The 22,754-nt window shown below is 33.6% G+C and overlaps 1 protein-coding gene across 1 annotated transcript; it reads left to right on the top strand.

The window, feature by feature from the left end:
• The first annotated feature begins 15,306 nt into the window (after positions 1-15,306).
• On the top strand, positions 15,307-19,533 carry LOC137828519 (CASP-like protein 5B3). Its single transcript, XM_068635127.2, has 3 exons — positions 15,307-15,804; positions 18,793-18,925; positions 19,043-19,533. The coding sequence occupies exons 1-3, from the start codon at positions 15,674-15,676 to the stop codon at positions 19,235-19,237; spliced, it is 459 nt and encodes a 152-aa protein (XP_068491228.1). The 5' UTR covers positions 15,307-15,673; the 3' UTR covers positions 19,238-19,533.
• Positions 19,534-22,754: the final 3,221 nt, after the last annotated feature.

The following is a 22,754-nucleotide window of genomic DNA, read 5'->3' as shown; positions in this document are numbered from 1 at the left end:
AAGTTTTGATGAGAATCAAATAAAGGAGGCTTTTATTAATAAAGGGAGAGGTCATTCACCTACACATTTGAAGTTCTTCCTTCTAGTCTTTTCAAAATTAAAAGAAGACATAAAATAAAGAGAGGATCAAGCCTAAAGCCAAAGAAATCTACAAGCCTTCAAAGAATGGGCTTCAAATAAATATCTCTCTTTATAGTTTCTTTTATAAAATGTAGAATGTTTAAATATATAGTTTTTAGGAAGGTTCTTAGAGGGAAACCTTAGATACCTCTTTTGTAAAAGCATCTTTAGGCATTAGTTTAGAATTTTCTAGAAGGTCACTCTTCATGCTTAACTTTAGGTGCTAGAAATGAGTAGCATGAAAGGGACTTTTGGTTAGCTTGTTTTGTAAGCTGCATGACCAGCCCTTTCTCCTATAAAAGGAGGGCTTAGGTCCTTCATAATGCAGATTTGGAATTTGTAGTATCAAAACTCTCCCAAATTGGTGATTGAGTGTAGTGAGAACTTGTCTTCTCCTCTTCCTAGTCTCATCTTGAGTGCCTTGGTTCTCTCAAGTGGCGGCATTGCACACTTATCTTGGAGCATTCACACTTCAAGTGGCGTGTTCATCAACCAAGAACTACAACCACATAAGTTGATGTGAATGTGACAACAAGAACACATGATTCTTGACATTCTTAGGAACAACTTGAGCTGGATTTGAAAGGCACTTTACTTTAGAATTGGATTAATGTTCTAAATTCAAGAACTCACCAAAACTAAGCACCAACCAAGACTCATATGGAAGTCCACGTATTGTCAAATTGAATCAAAACAAAAGGAAAGAAGAACAAGAATTAAAACTGGACAGAATTTAAAAGCTAGCTACTGAACCAAAACAGAATTAAGAACACAATGCTGGAAACACAAAATTAAACGGTAGAAAAAGAAGTAAACTCTAGGAATCAAAACTACCGAATGGAAAATTGAAGAAAAGGGAAGAAGAACACTTATAGAAGAAGATGCTTGTTGGATTTTGAGAATTGGAAGAAGCCATTCACGCCACTTGGAACCTTGAACCAAGATAAGTGATGGAGTGCCACCACTTGAAGCTCACCATAGCTCACAAGATAAGGCAAAGAAGAGGAAGACTCAAAACTCACAATTTCTCTCCAAATTTGAGTATAGTCTCTCTACTATAAAATTCCAATCTGAATTGTACAAGCTAAGCACCTTTATTTATAGCCTAGAGGTGCTGAAAAATAGGTGGGAAATTTCAAATAAAACTCATTTGAAATTCCCACAAAAAACAAGTCACATGGGAGGTGTGACCTTTTTCTACTATGACACCTCCTAAAAACTACACCTACACCCCCCTACTAAGTCACATGGACAAAGTGACTCTCTCTAATACATTCACACCTATTTATTTAATATCCACACCTCCTACAAGAGTCATTCTTATGATGCTCTTTTATTTAATGCTTGGCCTTGCCCCTCATGGTTTGGACTTGGGCTTCTTGGGCTTGGGCCTTCTTGGGCTTGGGCTTGGGCCTCATCTTTTGCAAAGACTAATAAGAAGAACTTTAAATGCTTTGGCCCTTGTCCATTTCTTCTATTGATAACATCTTTTTGATTCTCATCATACTCCCCAAGTTGGAGAGAATTCGTCCACGAATTCAGTACTCCTGCATAAAACAAAGTAAGTTTGCAATTAGATAAGAGAATACAAGAAGAAATAGGCAAACATGACTTAGTACGTTGAAATGTTGGGAGTTCAGAAAAAGATGTCCTATACATAGCCCATGTTGGAAAAGATTGTTTAGAAATGATATTATTTGGAAAACTAGAAGGTATGAAAAAATCATCCTTAACATTCTTCATCCAATATGGTGTATAAGTAGGAACCTTGGGTAATGAACAAGACAATGAAGAAGGATACCTTGTAGGCGTAGCACGAGTCAACAAAATTGAATTAGTTGAGAAGGTATTATGACTCGGTTTATCATGTACTTCATTTGTTTTTTCATTTTCTCTTTTAGTTTCTTTGGGATTGGTCCTATATGCAGGGCTATTTGGTAAAGAAACCTCGGGCATGAAGTCGATTTGGTGTTCAATCCCTCTTAGAGGTGGTAAGCCTTTAGGAGGATCTTGAAACATATCTTCATATTTTTTTACCAAATTGTCCAAACATGTGGGACTATCCTTAGCCGACTCACATTCAATAGTCCTAGGAATAGCTAAAAAAATAGGCTTTTGAGTAACTATTACCTTTTTAATTTGTTGTGTGGACATGAGAAGGCTTCTCTTGGAATTTTTTATATCATTTTCTTTCTCTCTCTTTTCTCTCATTTTAACTTGGTCCTCATGAACTTCCTTTGGAGAGAGAGACTTAAGAATGACTTTGTGCCCATGGAAGTTAAAAGACATTTTGTTGGTAAAGCCATCATGAAAAACTTTTCTATCAAATTGCCATGGCCTACCTAAAAGAATATGTGTGGCTTCCATTGGGACAACATCACACAAGACCTCATCTTTATATTTACCAATAGAAAATGTAATGAGGACTTGCTTGTTAACAACAATCTCACCTACCTCACTTAACCATTGTAATTTGTAGGGCTTGGCATGAGAGATGGTAGGTAATCCAAGTTTGTCTACCACTCTTGTGCTTGCCACATTCGCACAACTCCCCCCCATCCACAATCAAAGAGCATACTCTATCATTAATAAGACACCTTGAATGAAAAATATTTTCTCTTTGAGTTTCATCAAAAGGTTTTAAAACTTGACCAAGCATGCGTCTTATTACTAATAGGTCACCCTCATGTGGGTTTTCACTCTCACTCTCACTTGGGGATCTAGAAGGTGAGGAATGTCTAGAAGATTCGGACTCATGCTCACTACTATCTACCCCATCATGCATATACATAGTTCGTTTAGTAGGGCAATTAGAAGCAATATGTCCATAGCTTAAACATTTAAAACACTTCTTACTAGACGATTTAGGTGGTGATTTAGGCCTAGAATTGGAAGTGGAAGGCTTAAACTCTCTAGGGTTGAAAGTAGAGTCCTTAGAAGGGATATTTGAAAAAGAGTTATTTTTATTTTTCCAAGAAGAGTGGTAGTAGTTATCCTTGGAAGAATTTTTGAAAGCATTTTTCCTTGCAAGTTGATTTTCAATTTTACTAGCAAGGTGCACCACATTTTCCAAAGAAGAATATTCTTGTAACTCTACCACGTCTTGAATGTCCCTTCGAAGGCCACTCACAAACCTAGCTATCTTAGCTTCCTCACTCTCATCCATATTAACTCGAATTAAAAGCGTGTCTAATTGTTTAAAGTAATCATCCACACTTAGCGCGCCTTGATGAAACCGTTGGAGTTTCAACAATAGGTCTTTCCTAAAGTGTGGGGGTACGAATCTAGCGCGTAAACAAGCTTTCAAATCGTTCCAAGAGACCACGGGCGGCCTCTTGTGTAGTTCAATGTCCATGAGATATCGATGCCACCATTGCATGGCATAGTCCAAAAATTCTAAAGAAGCTAACTTAACCCTATGCTCATCCCTAACCCCATTTAGATCAAAAATTTGGTCAACCTTAGCCTCCCATCCTAAGTATACATTGGGATCACTTTCACCACTAAAACTAGGAAGTTTTACATTAGGAGAACAAGGGCCAGCCACATGTTGGCGCCTCTCTTCATGGTGATGATGTCTTGGCCTTGGATTGTCTTCATAATAACCATGGGAGTGCCTTGAAGAATGCCGACTAGGAGGAGGAGTTCTTCTCTCACGGTTTTGATGCATTTCTTCTCGGTTTAACTCCAAACTTTGGAGCCGTGCTTCCATCTTCCTTATCACCTCAAGATAGTGAGCATTGGATTGCTTGGCATTCTTTAAGTCCTCATAAAGGGCTGCCTTTTGTGGTGAGCACGGTTTGGAGGACTCTCCACTAGAGAAATGAACCATGAGCAGAAAATACACAAAAACAGAAAACAAAACAGTGAAAGAAACTTGTTAAACAATTAAAAACAGTGAGATATAGGTTGCTGGAAAAATGCCCAAGAAAGCACTCAAACCACTCCAAGAAAATATTCTGTCCTCAACCAAGCCTTGCTTGTGAAATGGAGTAGCTTCAAGTGAAATATGTTACAGCAAACCAACTTACTTAAGAACAAGTCTCCACACAACTTTTAAGAAGAACAAAAAGACAAGCAAGAAAAAGGTGTAAACAATAAAAGCTAAACCAAAAACAGAGAGTAATGTATGACAAACTAGAAAGAATATGAATGAAAGACAATCAAGAAAAATAAGGAACTCAATGAATAAAGAAGGCACACAAAAAGAGTCCTAAAGAAAAGTGCTAGAGTAGATTAAAGAAAACAGAAAACAGCTACTGGAATTTTTTTTTTTTAAAGCAAACTGTGCTATGTTTACAGATTTAACTGTACCGATTGAAAGCGAACTGGAATGTGAAAAATTAACCACAGAAACTTCAATGTCTTAACTCAAAAATGGCACTGGAATGAGGTAAAAACAGTAAGCCAATTGAGAGAAATAATTTTTTCAAAATTGCTGCCCAATTACCGTATTCTTTTCGGCAGTATTGTACACTTTTCGTATTTTATTTATCATTTTTTGTGTACTTGGAATTTTTGAGTGATTCTTTTTTCTATGCTTTTGTAACACTTTGAAGTATGTAAATCCAAATTTTCACAAATTTCCTATGAGCCAATTAATTGCAGTAAATTGAAAACAGTAGCACGTTTGTAAGAAAACAGAGGAGCCTATTTAGGAATGAAAAACAATATGATGAACTAGCAAAGACATAATGGAAATTGTGTAAAGGAACTTGTATAGAATGAAAATACAAGCATGAACTCAAATCTAAAAATGAAAATGCACAAAGGATCAAGCAATAAACTCAAAAAACAGAAAGTAAACCAAAGCAAGAAACAATTAAAGCAATAAAAGTACTACTAGAAGTAATGACAATTATGGAATAACATGACTAAGACAAAACTTGACATGATTACAAAATTAAAAGACATATAACAAGATATAACCACAAGTGAAAGGAAGCTTAAGGTCAGCTCTAGGAAGGAGAATGCCATTCCAAAAGAGCAGCCATACTCATATGAACAATGAGTGCTAGAGTCCTTTTCACAAACACATGGTGTAACAAAAGAAAACAGCAAGAAAACTCAAAATAAATCCTAAAACAGAATGGTAAACAACTTGAATTAAAGAGCTTTTGAAATGTAAAGTGCAATACAACTCAAAATTTAAGCAACAACAAGCCTAGACTCTAGATACCACATGATGTGAATGTGACAACAAGAACACATGATTCTTGACATTCTTAGGAACAACTTGAGCTGGATTTGAAAGGCACTTTACTTTAGAATTGGATTAATGTTCTAAATTCAAGAACTCACCAAAACTAAGCACCAACCAAGACTCATATGGAAGTCCACGTATTGTCAAATTGAATCAAAACAAAAGGAAAGAAGAACAAGAATTAAAACTGGACAGAATTTAAAAGCTAGCTACTGAACCAAAACAGAATTAAGAACACAATGCTGGAAACACAAAATTAAACGGTAGAAAAAGAAGTAAACTCTAGGAATCAAAACTACCGAATGGAAAATTGAAGAAAAGGGAAGAAGAACACTTATAGAAGAAGATGCTTGTTGGATTTTGAGAATTGGAAGAAGCCATTCACGCCACTTGGAACCTTGAACCAAGATAAGTGATGGAGTGCCACCACTTGAAGCTCACCATAGCTCACAAGATAAGGCAAAGAAGAGGAAGACTCAAAACTCACAATTTCTCTCCAAATTTGAGTATAGTCTCTCTACTATAAAATTCCAATATGAATTGTACAAGCTAAGCACCTTTATTTATAGCCTAGAGGTGCTGAAAAATAGGTGGGAAATTTCAAATAAAACTCATTTGAAATTCCCACAAAAAAACAAGTCACATGGGAGGTGTGACCTTTTTCTACTATGACACCTCCTAAAAACTACACCTACACCCCCTACTAAGTCACATGGACAAAGTGACTCTCTCTAATACATTCACACCTATTTATTTAATATCCACACCTCCTACAAGAGTCATTCTTATGATGCTCTTTTATTTAGTGCTTGGCCTTGCCCCTCATGGTTTGGACTTGGGCTTCTTGGGCTTGGGCCTTCTTGGGCTTGGGCTTGGGCTTTGGGCTTGGGCCTCATCTTTTGCAAAGACTAATAAGAAGAACTTTAAATGCTTTGGCCCTTGTCCATTTCTTCTATTGATAACATCTTTTTGATTCTCATCATAAGTCCTCTTTCTTCTCCATCTTCTCATTCCATTTCCGTGCCTATTTGAATTCCTAAACATGTCTTAGGTTCCTTTCTTGCTTTCTATTCGGTGTTCTTGCTTATTTTCATGTTTCAATCGGTTCATCTTCTTTCTCCTTGGATTTGTTCGGTGCATTTCAGTTTTGAAGCATTTTAATCGGTTCATTTCATTTGTTATGCAATTTAATCAGTTCATTTGCATTTTTACATCTTTTAATCGGTTCAATTGGCAAGAAATGGGTCTTCCATGTGAGTTTGGTGTTTGGTGCAAGTTTTGGTGAGTTCTTGAAACATAGAACATTGATCCAATTCTATTAAAAGTACCTAAGCTATCTCCAACTCAAGTTGATTCCATAGAATGTCAAAGAATCATCTCTTCTTTGCTATTGGAATCATATCATGTGGTATCATGAGTTTAGGTGTGTTCTTGTTTAATTTTTGAGTTGTGTTGCACTTTAATTCAAGAGCTCTATCTTCTTGTCGTTTCTTTTCTGTTTTTAGGATTATAATTGAGTATTCTTGCTGTTTTCTTAATTGTGCCTACCAAGTGTTTGTGTTTTTTCCTTTTTGAATCCATACAAGTTTTGTCATAGTTATGTTTTTCCAAGAATGTCATCACTTCTTGTAGTACTTTTATTGCATTTTTTGTTTCTTGCTTTGGTGTAATACAGTTTTCTGCATTTGTATCTTGATCCTTAGTGCATTTTCTGTTTTAGAATTGAGTTCATACTTGTATTTTAGACCTATACAAGTTCCTATACATCATTTTCCATTATGTCTTTGCTAGTTCTTAATTCTGTTTTTCATTTCTGTTAGGATTCCTTTGTTTTCTGAAAACGTGCTCACTGTTTTTCCTTATTGCAATTGATTTACTCACTGGAAAATTCTGAAATTATGGATTTGTGTTCTTCAAAGTGTTATAAAAGCATAGAAAAAAGAAGTACTCAAAAATTCAAAGTACACAAAAAATGATAAATAAAATACAAAAAGTGTACAATTCTGCCGAAAAAAATACGGTAATCTGGCAGCGATTTTAAAAAATTTATCTCAATTAATTGACTTACTGTTTTTAAGTAATTCCAGTGCCATTATTGAGTTAAAATCTTGAAGTTTCTGTGGTTTAAATTTCATCATCCAGTTCGCTCTATATCATTCCAGTTAAATCAGTGAACATCAAGCACAGTTTGCATAAAAAATATTTTCCACTAGCTTGTTTTTGTTTTCTTCATCTACTCTAGTGCTTTTCTTTAGGTATTATTTTGTGTGCGTACTTTTTCATTGAGTTCCTTATTTTCTTGATTGTCTTTTATTCATTAATCTTTGAGTTTGTCATACATCTAGTTTTCCATATAAACTCATGATACCACATGATATGATTCCACTAGCCATATAAGAGAAATATTCTTGATCTTCTTAGGAATCAACTTGAGTTGGAGATTGAATAGGCACTTTTATAGAGATGGATCAATGTTCTATGTTTCAAGAACTCACCAAAACTTGCACCAAACACCAAACTCACATGGAACTTCCATTTCTTGCCAATTGAACTGATTAAATTGAACAAGAAAGTAAATGAACTGATTGAAACTCTAAAGAAAGCAATTGAAACCGAACAAAACATGAAAAGAAGCTACTGAACCGAATTAAAACAGTGAGAAATTGAAAAGAACCGAACAAAAGTGTAAGAAAAGGAAGATGAACCGATTAAAAGAAACTACACTTGTTTTGGAGTTCATATGGACATGGAAATGGAAGAACTAGATGGAAAAGAGAGAAAACTTATGTGGTTGAAGAACTTGGTTGATGAACATGCCACTTGAAGTATGAATGCTCCAAGATAAGTGTGGGAAGCCGCCACTTGAGAGAACCAAGACACTCAAGATAAGACAAGGTGTAGGAGAAGACAAAGTTCTCACAATTCTCTCTCAATTTGAGTAGAGTTTCTCTATTACAATTTCCAAATCTGCATTATGAAGGACCTAAGCCCTCCTTTTATAGGAGCAAGGGCTGGTCATGAAGCTTACAAAACAAGCTAACCAAAAGTCCCTTGCATGCTACTCATTTCTAGCACCTAAAGTTAAGCATGAAGAGTGACCTTCTAGAAAATTCTAAACTAATGCCTAAAGATGCTTTTACAAAAGAGGTATCTAAGGTTTCCCTCTAAGCACCTTCCTAAAAACTATATATTTAAACATTCTACATTTTATAAAAGAAACTATAAAGAGAGATATTTATTTGAAGCCCATTCTTTGAAGGCTTGTAGACTTCTTTGGCTTTAGGCTTGATCCTCTCTTTATTTTATGTCTTCTTTTAATTTTGAAAAGACTAGAAGGAAGAACTTCAAATGTGTAGGTGAATGACCTCTCCCTTCATTAATAAAAAGCCTCCTTTATTTGATTCTCATCAAGTTTGCTCTTCCAAAACACCTACACCCATCCTTAATGCAGTAAAACTCTGTAGAATGAGCAGAGCATGTGACCAAAGCCACTAGGAGCAACATCCTAAAGATACATCGACAACAAAGACTATGGCAGCGAGCAATTCAAGGAGCAGAATATGCAACAACTATCTTGCCAAACAGCTCACTACACCATCATTACCAACTCCATCCATGCTTTTACCAAAACCCATTTTAGGCACTTAACCCAACATACTTGCTATGCTTCACGAACCATATCACTCCAGCAGTGCCAGCACCAAAGCATACTTTTATTGTTGCAGAATTAATCCCCTGTGAAGATTGTTCCGTGCAAGAATTCTTTGCTCATCCTAATATAGAAACAACTAAGAGCCTATGCTTCTATGACAAACCCACACTAACACTGATTTAAATGCAGTATTACATTCACACCATCATTTCATAGTTCTATACTCTCTTGCCACACGACACTCTTTTTCCTAACCCATAAGGAAAGGCCTGTGAAGCAACAACATGAATTGCCTTTGGTTATGCTTAATTAATGTCCACTATGCATCCTCTTAGAATCCTCTTAAATCAACATGTAAGAAGAAAAATCATCCTAGGGTTACACAAATTAGCATCATAATTGTAAGAAAAAGCAAGTATATGGGAAACCTACATCAAGAACCTAGGGTTACTCATTAATGGTCGTCAAAGAAGAAGAAGGAATGGAGGAAGAAATGCGAAACTCACCGTTCACGGTCTCACGTTCACGGTCGAAGCACGGTCATGGTCAAAGAAGAAGAAGGAGTGGAGGATGAATGTTCACGGTCGCACGTCGAAGCACGGTCACCGGAGAAGGGTCAAAGAAGAAGAAGTTTTGTGGAGAAAGAAATGTTCAGTACGTTCACCTTTCTCACGCTCAGCAGTACCACTTTTCAACAACATTTCTTATTTCTCACGCTCAGAAATAAATTAATTATAATTTTATTATTTTTAATTTTAAAATCATAGTGTGGGTTGAATCTTCAAAACATTTAAGTAGCGGGGACTTAGCTTCAAAGGCATAGCGTGGGCTAAACCTTCAAAAATTTAAAATTTTATTATTATAATTTTTATTTTTTTTAAGTTTGCATCCGTTTTGCGTGGGTTTGATCGACGAAAAATGCGTCCACATTTGGCCCACGCAAATATGTGGAAACTAATTACTTTTTTCTTGAAGTGTGTGGATTTTTCGTGTGTTTGACCTACACTATTTATTTTATTTTTTTTCTTCTTCATTTGTGTAGGCTTAACCTACGCAAATAGTGTGACCCACGCTTTCTGTTGCAGCTAAAACTTATTATTCTTGTAGTGAAAAACTATTTCTCTTATATTTTAGTTGAGAGAAGATATGTAGTAAAATTAGTAGATTATAATGATAAGAATAATAAAAAATAAATTGAGACGGACTCAAATACTATTGTACCTCCAAACATAAAAAAAAGGAGATTAATAGGTTTAAGGTATGGTAATAAAAAAAGTTTAAAATTTCTTTTATATATAAAATTTGAAAAGATTTATTCTAATTTTTTTTTCTTCATCCATTCTAAAACCTTCTAAATTTTATTCTCAATCCATTTATGAAAGAATCTATAAGCTAGTTAATGTAGAATGTAAATTACCAATCTCAAGTTTTGTCTTACTTAACAATATTTTCCTTTTCTTCAATCTTCGTATTTTACCTTGATAAGAAATTGATGCATGTTGTTAATTGAGAAAGGGGAGGAAGTAGAGAATTTTAGTAGGGTTTGATTTTTGAATGTTATATGGGGATATAGGAGTTATTTTGGTGTTTTTGAATCCTATCTCGTTCACTCAACTTGTAGTTATTATCGAGGTAATAAACTAATTTGTTTTCTTTATTGTTTTTTTCATTGAATCATAAATTGATATAGGTTGGTAAATTCCTTTGACCTCATAAATTAAAACTAAATTATTAGTTCTTAAGATGAGTTTATTTGTCTAGTAGTTATGAGTTTGTGAAATTTGTAAATATTCATATTTTTGGAATGGGAGTACAACTAAAGCTAATCGAAAACAATATTTTGACATTATAAGACAATCCATCCATGAAATTTTTTATAAAAAAAAATATGTGGCAGTAGAAAATATTTTTTTAATTATATTATGTAAGAGCCAAATTGATAATATGGAATAGGATCTTGATACTTTGAAATCCAACATTTTTTCTACCTTCACTTAACAACTAAGTATTATTTTAATAATTTTATTATTATTTCATTATAAATTTATCATTTATTATTATTATATATATATATATATATATATATATATATAGATATTCAAAATTATCAAATCAAGAGGTCTAACTGATGTTAAAATATAGTTTCTATGTAACACTTGTAAAACTGCTTGTCACCCTTTTAAGTGATGTAAACACATTGACACGTGAAGTTAATACTTATATGAATGAATTTTAATATTGATTTTAAAGTTAAAAGATAAATGAAATTGGGATTTTTTTTAGCTTAGAAATTTGTGTACTTGTGTTAATGAATTTTAATATTGATTTTAGAATTAATGGTAAAAGAAATGTACTGGTCTTAATGAAGTTTAGTATTGATTTTAGAATTAATAATAGATGAAATTGAGGTTTTTTTAACCTTAGAAATTTGTGTGGCAACCCTAATTTTTTATTTATTTTGGTTTTAAGGGAATCTTTTTTTACTTCGATACATTGTATAACTTAATGAGAAATACATTATAAATCCTAGGCACGAACACTGAACACTACCAAAATTGAAATGTAATTCGGAACTTATTAAGTTATAAAATTTAAATAAAAATACTTTATTATCTTGAATTATTGAAATGTAGTGTATTATTTAAGTGATGGTTGGAAGAGTCATATCATTAAAATGTCTCACGAGATTAGCTCGACTGATTAAATTAGTGCAATATTACAAAAAACTATTAAATTATGATTATTTTAGAAAGATGATATTTTTATTAATGCATGTGGTAATTTCTTAAGGAAGCAAAAGAAAAAAAAATGCAACTTACAATTAACGATGTTAATTAGTTTGATATTTGTTAAATGTAAATAGCTATTAATTATTCTATGTGTGTGGGACTAAGAACTAATTGGTTAATATTCTCATTTAACACAAAACTTTCAGTGTTTTTCTTCCTTCACCATATATATAAATAAAAATAAAAATAATATTACTCTAGTTATTACTTATTCATATTGTATAACTTTCAATTACATCCTGTCATAAACGAACCAATTTATGATAATAGCCACTCAAAGTTTAATTCACTAGTACTCAAAAGAAAAATATTGAAGAAAATATATGCAAAATGCATGAAGAAATTGTATTTTATATCACCTAATTTATATTAGCGAATTTAAACTTATTAAGAAAATTTAATTACTTAAATTGTATATTATTTTCTTGGTTAACATTCATTGATTGAAAAAGATTTGGAACTAACTCTTTTCTCTTTGAGTAAGATCCATTAGATTATATATCATAATTCTCCAAAAGTAGATTTGCAACCTAACTTTCAATTTCCAACATGTAGTTTTAAACATGAAAACTAAATCCATTTCCATTCAAACTTGTATTTTGTCCATTCAATCCAATTTTGGCTATCCAACACATAAAAAAATACCATACCAATATAATTAAACTCAATTAAGTTTTAATTAGAAATGAAATTGTCCACATGGTTAAGCTCCTAGAATTTTCATTCTATACCTTCAACCAAATTTATAATTCATTTATGCAATATTAGATTTACATAATCTCTTCAACTAAAATATTTTCTCAATTTGGCTTATCACAATTCACTTCAAGTTTTATGAGCACAATTCACTTCATAACAATAGTTCCAAACATAAACTACAACCCTCCATACGTCAAATCAGTTTTCAATAATTTATTTTCATCACTACAACCAAAATCAAATTAATTCATTAAGTCAAATATTTGTTTGTCCATCCAACCAAGTAAAACTGACTAATAACTCTGGTAAATGTAAAAGAAATTTTGATAATTGGTTTTTGTAAAATCTAATAAAGTAAAATATGAGAAATAGTTTAAGAAATCTTCTAAGAAAATAGAAGAGAGAACTATGTATAAGAGAGGTTTTGGAAAATAAAGAAAAAACATGACTTACGATTAATTTATATATAATAATAAACAAAAATATAAGGAGGAGAGTAATAATGAGACATATTTAGTATTCATAAAATGTTGACAAAATTAAATAGGTTATTTTATTTTTAGTGACTTAAATATGTTTTATTTTTTTAAAGGAGTTATGCTTTAAATTAAAAATCGATCTTTTAATTTAATAAAAAATGATTTAGTCTCCATAACCAGTCGAAATAAATACTTTAAAAATAAATTGAGTATTTAGTGTATAAAATCAAAATAAATTTTCATATAAATAATTTCTAATTATTAGTTTTTTTTATCAAAATTTATTAATTTATAATTACTAGTGATATAAGTACAATTTTAACAGTATTTAAGGCGTATGAACTAAAACATATTTTTTTTAAATTATGTTTAATATCAATTTAAAGTTTAGAAAACAAAAAACAAAACTTATCCCTCCCACAAAAGAAAAAACGACCTGAAAAAAAGTGAATGATAATTATTAATTATGTCAAATTATCAATGGAATTCCGTATTATTATGGTAAGGAAAAAAAAACCGCATTGCGCATTAAGGTTTAGATTACCATTATTAAAAAAGAAAGGTGTGAAATAGAAAATATTGTCTAAAAAGAAGGCGAAGACTAAGTTTTTCTTTCAGAATCGTCTACACTATGATATTAGTCCCACATCGTCTATATATCAAAGAGGTGGTAAATGTTGAAATCTAAAATGGTCAGTAAGTGTTGGACTATAAAAGGCTCCCTAGTCTCACATCTAATATAAAAGCTATCTTATATAAGAATTCTTTGCAATTTTGATTAGTTCTTTTCATTTACATAAACAGTGTTGTCTCTTGTGATTTAAGTCTGGTTCATTCAATTGTAAAGTTGCAATTATGATTTTTCTAAATTTTAAATTTGCAAACTAGCAGAGCTTTATTATTTGCGTGACCATCCCCTTATAGAGACACTAGGGACATTTTAAATAAGATTGTTTTAGTAACTTGGATTACCTTCTATTCCTAATAGTCTAATAGATAATAGTACCTTCCCTCTCATACTTTTATTTTCTCCTCTCAAATATAGTTTGTTCCAACTTTTGCATTATAAGTTTACATTATGCTCCCAAGTTCATATATACATTTTGTCCTCAATCCACCAGTAGTGTTTAAAAGTTCATAAACTCTCAGCAGAAAAGCTGTAATACAGTTTAATGAAGTTAAATTCAAAGTTTCTTCATTTTTTTGTGTCCTTTCTTCTCTCATTATCTTTAGTTGATCTACTTCTTTTTTTTAAGAACTTTACTCTGTGGGTCTTCCCACTAATTTATGGTATAAAATTTGTCTATTCTTATAATCAAAAGAAAATAAACATTAATCATTTAAATTTTAAAGTATTAATGTTATGTCAATGGTGTTCGTTACTAACAGGATTTTTGTTGAATAATCTTTGTAATTGATACCTATTGGTCAATTTTTGCTGGTATGTTGGCAGGGGAAAGGTTACCTTTGACTTTTATATATTTGAAAGGTTGCTGTGAAGGGGGAACAAGTACAAAGGTACCCCTTGAGTTTTAGTGAATTTGATGTGATGTGAAACTTCTCGAGGATTTGGTGGCTGTGGCTGCTCAAGGTGGTCAAATCAATGTGGTGGGAGAGGAGGATTTGTCATAGTCTTGAAGGTATGCTATTCTTATGTTTTAAGGTATCATGTATCAGTTACAGTGAAAGAAGACTGATGTCTACTTTCAATTATGTAACAAGCTGTATTGGTCTTGTGAATAGTTCTGCAAATCAGATCAGCATGCATTCCTGGATTCACTGTAACAAACTTAGTTTTCTTTATAATAATGGAGGGTTGTTTAAACTACAACCACTTGAGATTAAGATATCTTATTAGGTTACTCTAGATCATAATAGGATTGATGACTTAGATTGTTTAAATTTGAAAATCTGTTTTATCTTAATCCAATATTAGCTGCACTTTACTATGGTGATTCCTTTTTAAAAAAAATAAAAACTATTATTGAAGTAATTTTGTTAAAAATAAAATAAAACTGATAAATAGACAATTTTTATATTTACTTAATCTATATTTGAAAAAATAATTTTGAAGAGACCAGTTTGGTTCATTTCTGTCTGGATGAGGGCATAGTTAAACCAGAAGTCAGCCTAGGAACATAACATCAATTTTTTCTTTCTTCCTGAAATTCAAGAAAATAGAAAAAAAAAACTTAATATAGAGTAAAGAAACAAACATAACCTTGGAAGTTGACATGACCATACTAGAATTGTGTATGGGCAATTTCCAAAAGAATTTATGAAATATGTGAGCCTAACACAGTATAGGGTTAAAGTGGGTCCACACACTTTTTGTCGAATAACCTGCACGCTATTTTGGAGGCGTGGGTGAGAGTTCACTTTCATTGTGTCAGAAACAGAACATAACTAAAAGAAAAGAAAAGAAAAGAAAAGAAAGAGTAATACAATTACAAACAACCGAGGTTGTTCTGTTTGGTCACACTTTTGACTATGGCCATTTGCCAACCTTAACATGCTTGCTTTGCTTATCTAATCTAACTTTCTGATTTCCCTGTTCTGTTTTCCCCGTGACAGCCACTCTGTTCACCCCATATTTCAATTTCCCTTTTTCTTTTCTGGGTATCCATCTGTTACCTTTGGGGCTCTTAACTTTCCTTTTTCTTACTTTTTGGTCAAATATGAAGATGGGTGTTCATCTTTAGCCATTCAGAATCTTAGATTTGGAGGAAAGATGAAGGATTTTCATGGGACACCGGGCACTGCCCTTGGTTTGGCTCTAAGGATGTCACAGTTCGTTTTTGCAGCAGGATCAATTGCTTCGATGGCTACCACTCCAAGTTTCTTTAATTTTACGGCCTTTTGGTAATTATTTATAGATTTTGATTTTCTGACTTTTTCTTGCATTTATCTGTTTTGGTGTGACTTTGTTTCAGTACTGTTACTTACGTGTTAGCCAACTGTTTGTTGTTGATTGGGTTTCATATTTGGATTTGTGCATGTAATATGAGTTAATCCAGCTTCTTCAAGCAAGTTTAGCTCTTTGCCTGTTTCAGTCGTGACTGGAATGAATGTGTTCTGGGAATTTATCATTGTTGGGAAATGGGAATTGGGAAATCTGATATTCATGAAGCTTGCTTTTGGACACTATAGATGCTAATCACAATTTTTACCTGACGGATGGTATGCTTGGAAAAAGAGGATTCGAATGGGATTTAGAAGCTAACTATTGGTTTATAAAAATCACATCCAAAATGTGGAACCAGACATGTTAGCTTTTAAAAATCACATCTAAAACAGGAAAACAGACACGTTATGAATCAAACTTGTGTAAAAATTCTCTAATCAGTGGTTTACCCTTTAACTGAAATTGACACAGGTCTCCCCTAGAAGAAACTTAGTACTAGTTATTTTGATGGAGGATAACTTATTATGTAATTCAGGACCAATGTGTTCATGGTGCTGATCAATCTCTACAAGTTTCCTGTATATTGCAGGTACTGTTAAACACAGGTGAAAAATACAAAAGTATATTTCAGAAAAAAAAATGATTTAATTGGTAGAATATATTTGTATCATAAAAGTACATGTGTTTAAATTTTGAAAAATCTCAATTTGCGTTAATTTATAGAAGGTTCCTTTACCATGGTTTGCAAGTATATAATTATACTTAAGGCTTGAATATGTTTGTAGTTCATATAAAAGGAGCGTATTTTGATTTTGATCCCTGTAAATTTTTTTCTTCATCTTTTCATCCCTCTAAAATTGAAAACATTGTTTTTTATCCTTTATGCGACTGTGTAGGAGGTGAATGAAAAGTCAAGAGACTATTTCATTGTATCAACAAGTCACACCTTTAAAAAAACTGTTGTTAGGGTCTGTAATATGTTTGTTATTTATCTATCATAGAATAGATGAAGGATCAAAATAGTGCTTTCAATTATTGAAATGATGAAAAACAGAGAAAAATACTTTATATGGATTAAAAAAAAAACAATGTTTTCTAATTATAGAGGGACTACTAAGAATACAGAAAAAACTTTATAGTTACCAAAGTTAAAACACAATCATTTTATAGGTATTAAATACATATTTAAACCTTGTAAATTAATATTGATTGATGAAATTAAGGAGTTGTATTACGGCTTCCTACTATGGTATCAATGTGTGTTGGAATCCCACATTGACTAAAGATAAGGTCATATTACAGTATATAAGTGGGGGAAAACCTTATCTTATGTGGTTATGTGAGGATGAGTTAGACCTAAATTTACCTCTTACTATGTTAAAATTTTGGTATTAGCAAAATGACTTTCTGAACTTGAATGTCTTACAAAAGGTTATTTCATGCTTTTGAGGATGATGAAAATGAAAATAGCATCTTTTTTCGTGAGTTTGGTCCTGTCTACAATCCGATTAAAGTTATTTCTTAACTTCTCGGAAAGATTTCACCAGAACATCTTTCTTTCTTAAGTTGTACATGAAAAGTGGTAATTTTGTGTCTGTTCCTCTTTGATCTTTAGTTATATATCCTCAGCATTGACAATAAACTGTAATGTTTACTATTTACGGACACACATTTCTATGCAATCTTCATTGTTTGTCTGTTGAAGGGTGAGCCTTGGGATAATGGTCACGTTGCTGCCTTGCAACTTGGAGGGAACAAGTTCAAATTTTGGAAATAGTCTCTCTGCTTGCTGGGTTAAGGCTATCTTTAGCTTATTTACCCTCCCTATACTCTAGTAGGTGGAAGCCTTATGTTCTGGGTTGCCTTTTGATTGTTGACTACAGCAATGAAACCACTACTAACCAATCTTACTTAGAAGAGTTTATAGTGTTTATTGGGACCTTTTTCTGTCAAATTTAGTGGTCAGTCAAGACGCTCAATGTTTGGCTAGCAAAAACTCATGAAATCATCACACTTTTGTGTTAGTAATTTTTGGTTGATAACTGCATCCCAAGTTCCCAATTCATTGATATCAGCAGCATTTTGCACAATTCTTGTTACTTGTTGGTTTTCAAATTGTTAGACCAATAGAGCATGGACCTACTAACCATTCAATTCCAAATACATTTTGTTTTTTACACTCAAGTTGCCCTTGAAGATTTTGGCATACTTATGCGGAAAGCAATTTACACTGAACAATTACTACGAGGTCATTGTTTTTGTTTCAACAGATTACTCATTAGGCTCAATCTATCTCAGTTCATCAGATTCCATATTGGACATGTTCATATGATATTCCCTCTTTACTTGTCTCTTTATTCTGCCCCCTAAAACCTATGTTTATTACTTTAGATCATGGTTATTGCTTGAAAGGTTCAAATTTATCTTGTTGACATTAAGTTTCAAGCTCTTCTTGTTAATCAGTATATGGTTGGATGCTAAAAATTGAGGATATGGAACTAAAAATGCTATACGAGCTTTGGTTCTCCATGCAAATAATGCCTGAACTGACAGTGGAATTCTTAATAAAATAGAATGAGTCCAGCTCAGCTGGGAATGGAACTAGGCTTGGAGGTGAGGATGAGATTGGGAAGGATGTCTGGTAAAACCGTTTTTGTCTGTGTTATTTGACACTAAGAACCTTTTGAAAAACACACTACAGAAGTTTACTCCAGTAATTAATGAGCACGGGACCATATAAACCACACTCTAAAATTCTATACTTCTTATGTGGGACTCCAGTTCCATACGTTGCAATTGGACCCTAACACTTATGCTTTTTTCTATGAAAAAACTGTTTTATCGTTGTTATGATAATCTGGAAATGTACTTAAGTTGTTGATCTATATCTTGCTTTGATGTTGAACATGGATAACTTGACGACCACTGCTCCTTCTGTATTACAGTTACTTGATAGCTTCAATGGGTTTACAAGTCATTTGGAGTTTTGTGCTTGCTTTATTGGATGCATATGCCTTGGTGAGAAAGAAGGTCCTTCACAATGCTGTACTGGTTAGCCTCTTTGTAGTTGGAGATTGGGTTAGCCTCTGCCTAAACCTGTACTCTTACTAGTTAGTTATTCATTGGTTTATACCTATAACAGTAGTTCTGAAGTATGATCTTTCATTTAAAAGTCTTCTTGACCACTGTCCACAGGTAACAGCAACACTATCTCTAGCTGCAGCTTCTTCCTCAGCTGGCATCACGGTTTTGTACTTCAATGATCTGGGACACTGCCATTTTGGAGAGGAATGCCAGAAGTACCAGATTTCAGTGGCCTTAGCCTTCTTGAGCTGGTTACCGATTTCAATATCATCCCTAATTATGCTCTGGCTATTAGCTGCAGGCTAGCATACTCTATATCCCAGCCAAGTTTTATCATCCATCACATGTTCATCTTATTGGAATTTTTCCTTGGAAGTGTCAATAGGAAAGGAAATTGAGTAGAAGGTTACACGCATTTAAAACGATTCCTTCATTTCATCTAGAAATGGGATGGCTGTAGATTTGTAAAGAGTAAAAATGTATACGTGATTTTGCCTTGCAAATAAATTAGGTTACCAAAGTGTTATGCTGATTTCCTGATCCTGTGACTAGAACAAGGTTAAACTTTTTATGAATTGGGTTGCTAATGCATGTTTTTGCCACATGGTTTTCTCTTTTCTCATCTCACAAGTATCTATGAATGGAGTACCTTTGTCCTTGATTATTATGTCACTGATAACTAAAGCTATCATTAAGAAGAAACCGTGTAGAACAATCACACGTATCTGCTATTGCTTCAAGAACTAAAAACATGAGAGCTGTAAATCAAAATCATTAGGGTAAAGAAACAAAGGAGAAGAAATGAGTGAAAGAGAAAAGAAAATTAGAAAATAAGTGAAAAATAAGATGAAAATAAAGGTAGTTTGGTGGAAGTAAAATAGAAAAAAAAGTAAATTTTTTAAAATTGTTTAGTTTAAAACAAAATGAATATTTTTTTTTTGTATTGTTTAGTTTATTTACAGTACTTTATTTAAAATTCTGCATTTTAGTTTGTTTTAGTTACTTGTTTCAAAGGGTGTTAGTGAACTTTCTGGTGGCTAAAGGAGTTCAAATTTGTGGATCGAGGTGATTTAATTGTAGTAAAAAAGTCATTGGACAATTAGAAGGAGATATAACCATGTGAGATATTACACTTAGTGGACTTCAATTACCAGGTTTTAGAAAAGTTAACATAGAAAACAAAACATTTTGTAAATATGAAAATATGGTGAAATAGAATGAAGAAGATGAACCACAATGCTCATTAGAAGGTTGTATTAGACGTATTTGCAATCAAAAGAATGTATCGAAGGTGGTTGCAAACGCCAAATACGTAGATTTGGGATATTTATCTATGTAGTGGGTTAAATTTGATGTATTTGTTTCTCTATTGATTTCAATTTCGATAATTAGTTTGTTTATTGGTTTCAATTATATTGTTTTTTATTACAAGTCTAGATTTATGGATTTCTCTATATTTATTTCTTTTTTGTCTTTGATTTCTTTGTTTCTCGATCTTCAAGTTCTCTACTAGTTCTTGACTTCTCGATCTTTGAGTTCTTGGTTTTTCTATCATTAGGTTCTCGACATGAGTATCTGCAATTATACTTTGATATTCAAGTCAGTTCTCGGTTTGAGTAAAAGATATTAGTTTTGGATCATGATTACGTTACCTTTGACCTTAGAGTGTTCTCCTATTTATAGTAATTCTGTTGAGCTTTTGGTTGTACGAATAATTAGGTCGGACCCAATGGAGTCCAATTGTCTTTTAATCATGATTTATGGGTGTTTACTATGAAGTAATCATTAATGGTGTCGTTAATCTTGTATATTGCTCGAGAGGTTGTCTATGATTTGCCAAGTTGTCGAGATGTTAGATAGTTCTCGGCAGACAGTCCACTATGGGACCTCATCCTCTCGGTATTTGGTAGAACATTGGCTCCCAAGCTCAAGCGAGGTGAAAGATCTTAAAAAAAGAAAAGTTTGTTTCTTTGTCATGTCGATGTGTTGTTGACCTTGCTGGGTACACTTGGCCCCTATGCCTGAATAGGCGCAATCTACGCATTTTTTTGGATGTTACTCTTTGGCAGGGATTCACGAGGGTGAATTCGATCTTGACTGGGAACACTAAAGCATTTTCCAGATGTCATTCTCGACAAGGATTCACTTTGGTGAATTCAACCTTGACCAAGAATGTTGTGGCGCTTTCCAGACGTTGTTCTCGGCAAATATTCACTTGGGTGAATTCGAACTTGGTCGAGAACATTATAATGTTTTCCATATGTCGTTCTCGACAGGGATTCACTTGGGTGAATTTGACCTAGGCTGCAAATTTTGTCACATTTTTCATGTTGCTCTCGGTATGGATTCACTTGGGTGAATTCGACCTTGGTCGAGAACATTGTCACATTTTCCATATATCATTCTCGACAGGGATTCACTTGGGTGAATTCAAACTTGGCCGAGAACACTGAAGCGCTTTCTAGATGTTGTTCTTGCCAGAGATTCACTTGGGTGAATTCAACCTTGACCAATAACGTTTTTTATGCAAAGGAGTTCTTGTCATGTGGAGGAGGATGATGATTGCAGAGAAAGTCTGGAAAGAAGATAGAGCTTGCATTGAAATGGGTTTGGAAGAGATAATGAAGAGGTGTGTGGGGTTAGGTGTAAAGGACAAGGAAAAGGTTAAACCAACTTCCTTGAGTTTTTACTAGGCTAGAGAACATCTAATAAAGAGAGGCTTTGAGAGATGTGTATAGAAAATTCAGAAACACAATTCAATATTCATTTATGTTTAAACATTACATGAGGGAAACCTCTTATTTATAGGCTAATGAAGCTATTAACCATGCCTTGCCTTTTGGATGCCTTCATCTTAGTTAAGTGGAACTTAACTACAATGAAGGTTAAAGGCAACCAAAACCATGTAACTCTCTTAGGTGCTCTAGAAACCTTTGCTTATGTGTTAAGTGAAGGTTTCTAGAGTGTCTTTGAATTATTTTAATCCTATTCTAAAAATGACACAAAAATACAAAGCCAAAACAAATACTATTATACTTTTTACAATTGAATACAACCTAATACATAAATTTCTTCTATGTATTTCTAAGGTTAGCCTTTTTCTCTTATGTGAGTTGTTCCCGCCGGTTGACCTAACGTCTTTGTGCGTTTCTGCTGACTTCGCTTCCAAGAACCCTTCGCTCCCATGTTCCCTTCCTACGGTGGAATCACCTGAAAACAGAGAAACAAAGGGCGCCCTCCCGGTCGTTTGCACTCCGACGGTCAAGTCAGTATCTTGGGCAATGAACACCAAACTTCTCACTCTTAGATCACTGTGTGTTCTCTCTCACTCTGTTCTCTCTCAGAAATGCGTAACTTGCACTAATGAGAGCGCAGAGTGTTATGTGAAAATGTCAAAACGTACTTGGTTATGTCTATTGTCAATCCTTATATACCTTTGGTGTCTTTGCCCTTCTATATTGTTGTGAATTAAGCATTATATGAGCGCGTCTTAACGACACTAGCACCCAGACTTAGGGCCATCTAGTGTGTAAGACTACTCTGTCGAAGTGCAACTGGCGCGGGGTGACTGCTTGGATGCCAACTCATGCATCCAATCTCTGAGTCATCCGCCCAGGGAATTCCCTGCCCTACTCACGGGCCATGCATGCAGATCACCCCTGGGACGTGACCCTTTACGGATCGTCTCCTCCCTCACCTCTCTTGCTGACTGGAGGGCACACTTGGATAGTGAACCCGACTTTAAAGGTAGAGCGTTCGGGAGGGAGTGCGACACTTACATCTCTGTTCGCCCTTGTGTAGAGGGTGAACCTGTTTACGTTAT

Source organism: Phaseolus vulgaris, chromosome 7, assembly GCF_051622355.1.
Source record: "Phaseolus vulgaris cultivar YP4 chromosome 7, ASM5162235v1, whole genome shotgun sequence".
NCBI classification, from domain to species: domain Eukaryota; kingdom Viridiplantae; phylum Streptophyta; class Magnoliopsida; order Fabales; family Fabaceae; genus Phaseolus; species Phaseolus vulgaris.
The sequence above is the reverse complement of the archived record's forward strand: the minus strand, read 5'-3'. Positions and strand labels throughout refer to the sequence as shown.

Bases quoted from the DNA above. Each gene is read 5' to 3' on its own strand.
- LOC137828519 (XM_068635127.2), top strand. From the start codon at position 15,674: ATGAAGGATTTTCATGGGACACCGGGCACTGCCCTTGGTTTGGCTCTA. The intron at 15,805-18,792 runs GTAATTATTTAT...TCTGTATTACAG, and splicing joins TTTAATTTTACGGCCTTTTG to TTACTTGATAGCTTCAATGG. The intron at 18,926-19,042 runs GTTAGCCTCTGC...CACTGTCCACAG, and splicing joins TCTTTGTAGTTGGAGATTGG to GTAACAGCAACACTATCTCT.